Source organism: Phyllopteryx taeniolatus, chromosome 19 (assembly GCF_024500385.1).
Source record: "Phyllopteryx taeniolatus isolate TA_2022b chromosome 19, UOR_Ptae_1.2, whole genome shotgun sequence".
NCBI classification, from domain to species: Eukaryota; Metazoa; Chordata; class Actinopteri; order Syngnathiformes; family Syngnathidae; genus Phyllopteryx; species Phyllopteryx taeniolatus.
In genome coordinates this window covers 15251521-15260447 of record NC_084520.1, presented here as the reverse complement: position 1 = coordinate 15260447, position 8927 = coordinate 15251521, and the positions used below count along the sequence as shown (strand labels likewise).

Sequence of the window (8927 nt, the reverse complement as noted above, 5' to 3'; positions counted from 1 at the left end):
AAATAGGTGAATTCGCAAATGGCGATATATATTTAAATGAACCATTGTTTGTCTGTGTGACCTGCGATTGTGCATTTTCTCTCATGTCACCGTCGTCATGGGCTGCTACAAAGACAATTCTGAGCAAAGTAAAACCATGTCCCGTTTATTCTGTGCGCAGAAAAGCATGGCTGCAGAAGACAATGTATCCCTCCAGTGGCATATAATAAATTAAAAAAAAACAACACCTCACTCCAGAACCTCTTTCTGAGCATAACAAGCTAAGATGAAGAATTTCTGTTTCGCCTTCCTCCGTTTTGCGCAAACAATTTAAGGCCCGACTGTGAACATTGGCCTTTTTATTGTTATGTTAAGTAGGAACAGTGTGAACTTTGACAGCTGACATTCATGCATTCCACGCACTTGCAAGAAGACCAACACTTTAGAAGCCAAACATCTTTTTGATGAAAATATACAAATGAGTATTGTACATGCGATGGGGAAAAAAAAAAAAAATCCACTATGTATTGCTGTTTCGTTTTGTATACCTTCATATCTATCAGAAACTACTTCAAGATGCAGTCATAACCCAAGTTCACCCGAAACATGCCACAGCTTTTTACTCGCTGATAAAAGCATGGAACCGCATCCCGCTAAAAGTGCTAATGGGCCGCCGAGAGATGAATAATTCATCGGGGCCGCGTTGCATCGGCTTGATTTTTCATGCACAGAAACATATTACCAACAATTAGCTCAGTTAGCACAGCTCATTAAAGTTGAAAGTAAAGGCAGCTCCATCTTGATTGGTGTATGTCCAAGATGTGGAACCCAGAGGCACAATTCCTAATAATTTCCCATCTTGAATACAGTACTGATTCACTTATGAAATGCTCATTAAAGCCTCATTATCCTTAAGTGCTGTTACCCCCCCCCCCCCCACCCGTCGTCGTATCTGTCCGGCCTTCCTGTTCCTATGTGACATTGTCAGCCCCGAGCTTCTCATTCAACCAGCAAAGTCGGTGAGTTTTATCATTCATTTATCTTTTTTTTTGTTTTTTTTTTTTATATTGGTGAATGGAGCAGTAAAGATGGACTTCGGTACCCGTTGCCCCCTGATTTGTCATTCAGTGGAGTAGGCACAAGTGACGCGCTTATGATTGAATTCTGCCTAGAGGCCATGCAAGCGGGGAAAATAACCTGAGCCGTTCTGATAATCTGCATTGCTGCGCTTGCTAGATAGTTTCCGTTTGATTCCACTTGTAAACTTTGAATCACGAATCATTTGTGTTGTCTGTGTGATTTAAAACACTGCAGTTAAATGAAAGCAGAGAGAAGTTGATAAAGCACATCAATCAGTAAGCGTGAGTAGTGTTGCTGGTACCCATTTTAGAAAAACCCTAGTAAGCATATAGCAGTGATTCCCAACCACTTCAATTATCCATTTTCACTCAACTGGTCTGAAAAGTATTATTTATTTACTACAAATAATGCATATTTTTCATCTATCAACCTGTCTATCAATGCCAGCGACATATAGTGTAAGGCAGAATACTGAAATGCTCTTCCAGTAGAAGGCAAAAGCTACAGTGATCCCCTATCTGCCAATTTTCACACAGAAGGGTCTTGAAGTTGATTTTGAGAGATTTACAACGAGCAAATGGCACGGACTCAGTGGACTGACCCATATACTTTGGACGAGATTTTTGTGTCCTGCTGTGAGCTTGTTCTCCTGTCGAATATATGCCTTGGCTTAGTAAAGGTTGGGAAACACTGGCCTCGAGGCTAAACGACAGTACTGATGGTGGAAGACTCCTCCGACTTGGTTTGCCTGCTGGGCAACGACTTGAGATACTCCAGATGTCTGCGGGCGTCCTCCTGGTTGGCCCTGACGTAGTAGACCAAGTAAGAGATGACCATGGTGAACCAGCCAAACATGACCACCAGCATGGCCACGTCTGTAGTCCTCTTCATCACCATACACAAGTCAATATCTGGCTCCAAGAGGAAGGCCAATCCCTGAACGCTCATTTCCTCCGGGTCTGAAGTCTGGCACACGATGCCGGTCAGCGACACGGGCTCCAGGTCCACGCGGGGCAAGGCCATCTGCAGGTTGCAGTCGCAATGCCAGGGGTTGTTGGTTAAATTGGCCCGAGCCCGCAGGCCCTCGAAGGAGTCGGCGTTGAAATTGGCCAACTTGTTTCCGGAAAGGTCGAGGAACTGCAATGAGGAGCCCAAGCCTCGGAAGGCGCCCGGCTGCAGCTGACTTATGTCGTTGTGCGAGAGATCCAGTTCCAACAGGTGGGACAAGCCGGCGAAAGCGTTGGCCGGGATTGAAGTCAAGAGGTTGAAGTCCAGGTAGACTCGCCGCGTGTCGTTGGGGATGTCCTGCGGGATCTCGGTCAGCCGCTGATTGCTGCAGCGCACCGTCTTGCCGCCGCCGTCGTCGCTCTCGGAGCAGTAGCAGTGTTTGGAGCAAGTGGTGGCGGCGTGGTGGAAGCAGAAGGTCATGAGCACCAGGCTGTGCAGCAGCAAACACATGACCACGTAGTCGACCAGGATGGACATCTTGTCATACGGGGCACGCCATGCATCAATCGCCCCGGTAACCGGTGAGCCTAGGACATGCAAAGCAACACATTAGGAGTGGGGCAGTAGACCTTTCTTTTTTTTTTTTTTTTTTAAATCATTCTCAAGACTAGTGACTACTATGTCTTGCAAACTATTTACAACACCCACTCACTCACAGGTTCGGCTGGATTAATGGTTTGAATAAGTTGCAAAATATGGAAGGACGAGTTCAATTTGGAAAATGTCTCCTTTCATTTCAATGGGAATTATTGTTATGGAAGATTGCGGGAAAAGCAGCCAATCCGATTTCAAATCCAAGTTCGAGACCGTCGGCTTCACATACTGCGTCGAGGGTCCCGAGTCAACCGTGGGGTTGTTTACAAAAGGCCACTGGGACCCCTGATCTATTTCACAAAGGGACATTGGGTAGATGGAGAAGGAAACGACGCACGCTCATCGCAGCGTAGGAACAACAGCACTCCTGTTGCTTTTCCGGGGAAGTCGAAGGATCAAACCGCACTTTCATACGCACACGATAAACAAGGCGAGACAATCCTTTGGTGTCACGGCGCCGCTTTTCTAATTGACAGCCCTGCAGCGCGCCGTGTCTATTTTAGTCCACACATTGGCAGGCATTATTAACATAGCAGAAGAAGAACATATCGTTCTGAAAAAACAACTACCGGTAACTAAACAGAGTGGCACTGATATTATTGTCCTTGTACCTGACAATCTTTCTCATTTAAATGCTTGGGGTCTCTTAGAAATTTACTTTTTTTTTTTTTTTTTTTTTTTTTTTCCCCCAATGAAGTTAACATAAAATCTTTCAGAAATAAAGTCGAGACATTGTTAATGTGGTTGGGGGAAATTTCTTTCAAAAACAAGGACATCTCTACAGTGATCCAGTTGTGGTTCATTCAGTGCTACCTTGACTTGACAACATCAGTTAGGAGTCATCGCTTGTGTGTTTTTTCATAGAAAATATGAAATTGTTCTGATGGCCCCAAATTTTTTGAACACGAGTGCAAACATTCTTGCATGTTTTCCAAATTAGACTTTTTTGGTCAACCCACCAGAGCGACCATACAAAGCGCAGGCCTGCTTGCAGTTTAAGGAACCACAGCTCATCCAGCCGTCTTTAATTGCTTCAAAATGTACGGTCGCTGAGCACAATCCACTTACAAAGATTACAAAAATGTAATCGATCTCTCTGCGAGTATCAAATAGCATTTAGTTTGATGGGGTAGAGGGCTCGGTGGTGGCGGCAACGGCGGTAGCGATACCGATACTGTGTCCCGCGTGAGGAACACAAAAGATTTCCGCATACAAAATCCGCTAGTTACATTTCAATTAGCGCTCATCTGCCATTTAATGAGCCCTTGGGAGCGACCAGTGAGGTCTAAATCCCTGTTTCCAATATGGTGCATAGTTTAGTTGAGGTTCAGTTGAATGGTCCGGTGAGAAGTATCACAATGGAGAGAAAAATGGCGTACAAATTACCCAAAAGGTCTTGCGCAGAATACTGTCGTCCATTTCTTTTGTTAGTTGCATTCACTCGTGAGTTACATGTTGTGTCACATGTCTCCTCATAATCCTAACACCAGTTAAACATACTGTCGCTACCAAGTCAGAGTTTAACGATCGAAGAAATGTTTTAGTGAATTGGGGAAGTGAATAAAAATAAATAAATAAACATTTTTAAAATACGACTTTATTTTCTTACAATTCCGCCTTTCATTTTGGACTGACTTTATGTTGAACAGGCCAGTTTGTTGGTCATTCCGCCAGATTGCAGTCAGGTCAGCCCGCAGTGGAGACGCAAGACGATCCGAACTGCGGTCAACCGAACTCGGTGGAGGTTAAGGCTGGATTTCGAGTGACACGATCCCAGTTTTCTGGCCTTAATTGGCACAACTGGGAAAAATGGAAGCGAATAACTTTAGTACCTGGGGGCATGAGGTCACGCCATTCTTTGGCCGACCTCTCCTCCTTCGACTCCTGCAGCCCCATTATCCCTCGGCCAAATATCAGCCCGCCGTTCCATGTGACAGCAAAACTAAAGCCTGGCCACTCTGCTTAAGTGAGACCTTTTGGCTCTGCCCTTATGTTGTCGAGGCTGTTTTAGTTGGCCGTGCGCCCTGCTGACATTAAGTGCAGGAGCAAATAAAAGAAAAGTCGTTTTTTTTCCTCCGCTTGGAATGAAAGACACAGGGAAAGGGGTGGAATGATAGAAACATAGATGGCTACATCAGTGCTCCCCAAAACGTAATTCAGGTAAGGCGCATACAAAAAGGATTCCAAAAGTATACATACTGAAATATTGATGATTTCGTCTCTATTTATTTGGAGTCAGTGTGAAATCTGGGCCCGTCTACGAGAGCACAAATAAAAATTAAAAATTAAAAAACCAATGTCACTGCAGTTAAGAAAACACTGCATTATTCAAGTTGGTATTACACGAGGGGCAGTCCAAACGTAGAGTCCAATTTAATTTAACCTTCTAATTTTTTTTATTTGATTTTTCAGAAATGTTCACGGTTTGTAGTTAAAATACGTGTTTTAAGGTTTAATTTTGAAACAAAAAAAAGAAAAGGTTTTGTTTGAAGCTGTCCTCCTGTCAGCCATGTTGGAAATGACATCATCGTCGGATTTTCCGGCAGAAGCAGAGAGCTGTGATTGAATTTCTTGCTCCGGAAGGGGAACCAAAAGGTTTCAAAATGTTTACGCCAGCGATTCCCCACCGCTGCGCCAGAGCAGATTCGCGTGCCGTGAGCGATCATCAGGTGTGCCGCTGGAAACTCCCTTAATTGGTCCCAAAATGATTATTTATCGACTACCAATAATGTATCCTTGTGCGTCGATCTATGCCGACAATGTATAGTGACGAGCAAGTATTGTAATTGCTCCTAGCTGCCACAAGATGGCAACGAAGCACTGCTTTTCCATTAGACAAGGCTACGGCCTGATGCAGCTCGTTCCCTCACTTCAATTTATAGCTAGTTGACACCAAGAGGCCACAAGAGGACCGTAATAAAAATAGGCGCTATAGAAACAGCGTGTAGTCATATTGGGGTTGCAATAAATCACATGACATACTGTATTACTATATTGCCTGCTTCTGTGACATGTAGCCCGCTTTGATTTACACACCAAATGTTTTCATTCCCCTTCCAAAAGTCGCATAATGAGAAGAAGAACGAGCGATTCAGGCTGGTGTTTTCTAAGCGTGAGAGCCGCGCAGGAATGATGAATAAGCAGCTGGTTGCTTATCAATAGGGGAGGGGGTACGGCCGAGCCTTGACATCATCAGATTTTATAAAGCCGAGCTCTAATCTTGTTTTAAAGCTCTTAGCTGCATCCGCTCACAAAGCCCTCATTGGACGCCAGGTTGAATTTCCAGTGATTTGAACCAGGGATGCTCGCAACCTTTCTGCTGGAAGAGTGTGGTAAATAATAATGAAGATGACTGATGCGTGATCACGCTGCACATCCCTAGTGTCTATTCTCATCAATCAGTTCGTCAATGACAAGTGAGCACATTTCATTGAAAACTGCAATTTTACCCATGATGCAACACAACACGCATCTAATGGGACATTAATTGAAAGACACATAATTGAACGAAATCTATCTATGCATGCCAAGATATGTATTTTAAAAGAAGGGGGGGGGGCGGGGGACAATAGAATTCATGAATAGGTCAAGCATGAGGATTTTTTTTTTTTATATAAACAATTACCAATTTGATGAGTGCAGCACTCACGTTTGCGGCGCTCTGTCGCTCCTCGTCATGCTCCAACGCATCCTTTGTATCCCCCCCTCCACCGTGCAGCTGATTAAACTTGCTGTGGGTTGATGAGACGCTTCCGCGGCCGTTCTCAACGTTCGCCCGTTTAGTTTCCACGCAACCGGAGGAGGCAACATATTCGCCGGCGGCTGGGAGGCGCCCCGGAGAGGAGCACGTCCAACATGGGTGCGATGCAAAAGCGGTCCACGCTTACACCCTGGCGGGCTTCCCGAGGGCTTCCCCACCCATGTGCGTGACTTTCACGCCGTTTCTTTCGAGGAGCGTCTCAGTGTGAAATGCTGCGTGGCTGTCTGCTCGCGTGCATGCATCAGGTGGCTGCACACGCCAAGACCACGCCCCCTATGGAACACATTGTTATTTAAGGACCACTATTAACCCTTGATTTAGCTCAGATGTGTCAAGCCATCCTTTCTCGGGAACGTCTATTGAAAACTAGCTGTTAAAAAAAAAAAAAAAAAAGCTAATTATTAATCATTAATTATGGAGCCAGGTGTCATGTCTGTAAACAAACACAATGCAGCTCAGCTTCTACTAGCCCTGTTTCAAGAAACTAAATTAATTTCCTAGCCATCCTTTGGTTGGTTTGCCCCCAGTCGGAGTTTGCTGTCGCGCTAAACATACCAACAACCACATAGCTTCAGCTTCGACTAGCAAGTCTGTTTAGCTTCATGCTGACAAACGACGCAAAATGAATCAATTAACCCTTTAAGTAATGGATATTTGAACACAAACGGTGGCGCAAAACAGCTACATAGATAATATAACAATACTCGCGAACATATATTCTTTGTCCTCTGTGAAGAATGGCAACTGTTACTGCAGCTACTGCGCATACACCAGAAGGAGGAGCACTAAGTCCATTGAATTGAAAATGGGGCAAAAACGGTTTGATTCTTTACATTCTGTTCATTCGTCATTACTGTATGTTTTTAGACCAGCAAGCATTCGCACACACGTTCGCAACTATGGACAACAACGCATGTGAGTTTAATTGAAGATGGCAAGTCTTCAGTTAAAATAATATGCATGGTTTAGGAGGAACTTAGGAGGAAGGATTATTATTATTAAAGCTTTCCACAACATTACCTTGACTTCTGTTCAAAACCGGCTATTCAATTATCGATTCAGATTCTCCTGGGTTCTTCGGATGCAGCCAGCCCAATTAATAAAAAATGCCATCGTTAATGTTTTCATAACATACTGTAACTTACACTGTTCAAAATGTTAGTGCTGCACTTGTCTGCATCCTCTATTGCCCGAAAAAGAAGATCAAGTGTTGATGTCGCACTTTCCTAAAAAGAAAACGTTAAAGCTATTGATTTTATTTTTTTTTTCACACCCTGGAAGAGAAAACGGCCTACGTCAAATATAATACAAGTGTCCGAAATGTCTTGTTTAGCAGCAAAGTGGAATTGTGGTGTTGTTGCGCTCAGGTCTTCAGGCCTTCGATCTCCACGCCCCTTATGAGGAAGTGCGTTCGATTCCGTTAAAACAGCTGTGCTGACTTAGGAGAGAAGCCAAGCATCGGCTTGTAAGGTATTAATGGAATTAAAATCAATACAGTTGCCCCCCCCCCTCCCTGCCCTCCTGGTCCTCTAGAACGATTTACTGTGGAAGATTAAGTGTAATGTTGTACTTTTCGTACAATTATAATTACCTTTTTTTTTTTTTATATATATATATATATATATATATATATATATATATATATATATATATGGCAGCATTAATTATTAATTATTATTAGGCATGTATCCAAATAGGGTAGATAGTTTCAGGGTGTGCTAAACAAGACAAAACAAAAACAAAGAAAAAAACAGCTGAAAGCAGGTTTCCTAAATTTTATGTCAGTTCGTTAGACTCACTTTTATTGGAGTCACTGTTGGGTATTTTAATCAGACTTAATTACCGTGAAGACATTAAAAAACCTGTTAAGGTTCGGGTTGGATTCTCTTAAGCGGTTAGAGAGTCAGCAGAGATACAGCGAAGTCAGTGCGGGGTGAAACTGTACGATCGTAAAACTACAAAAATAAATAAATACTGCATCCATTTCCTACTCATTCATTTTCTATAGCGCTTACCAGTATTAGGGACCCGGGTGAGCTGGAGCCTATCCCTGCCACTTGATACACCCTGGAATGGTCGCTAGCCAATTGCAAATGACAAACACCTCATTTTAAAAAATAAAATAAAAATATGTCATACTCACCAGAGATGCTGATTATTAATGTAATAATGAATCCAGATCGCTACAGAAGTGTTTTGCTAATCGAAGTTGGCTGGAACAAGTTTTGACACCCAATCAGAGGGTGGGAAAATGCTGATGTCATCGAGGACCTTTTTGAAATCTGATCACTTAAAGAAACAGTTGCATTTCATGAGATAAGAGTGACCTAGAGTTTTTGCAGACAGAAAATATAAGAATACTCACAGGCATATATTCTTTATCCTCTGAAAAAAAGCAACTAATATTATTGCGGCTTACTAAGGAGTTTTGACCGGTTCCATGTATATCCATATGTCCATTAAATTGAAGCGCAAAATGTGGCAGCAACCTGTTTAATTTCTTTAT

At 43.2% G+C, this 8927-nt stretch overlaps 1 protein-coding gene across 3 annotated transcripts; it reads right to left on the bottom strand.

Annotated features, from left to right (window-relative positions):
* Positions 1-321: 321 nt before the first annotated feature.
* Positions 322-7774, bottom strand: lrrc3ca (leucine rich repeat containing 3Ca). Of its 3 annotated transcripts, none has more exons than XM_061757363.1 (3): positions 7442-7774; positions 6287-6694; positions 322-2594 (listed from the first exon to the last, which is right to left on the bottom strand). In XM_061757363.1, the coding sequence occupies exon 3, from the start codon at positions 2542-2544 to the stop codon at positions 1762-1764; it is 783 nt and encodes a 260-aa protein (XP_061613347.1). In that variant the 5' UTR covers positions 2545-2594; positions 6287-6694; positions 7442-7774; the 3' UTR covers positions 322-1761. The 3 variants fall into 3 exon arrangements, with proteins under 3 accessions (XP_061613347.1, XP_061613345.1, XP_061613346.1); XM_061757361.1 differs by having other exon boundaries at positions 6311-6694; positions 7442-7772; XM_061757362.1 differs by having other exon boundaries at positions 6311-6694; positions 7567-7772.
* Between the last annotated feature and the right edge of the window lie 1153 nt (positions 7775-8927).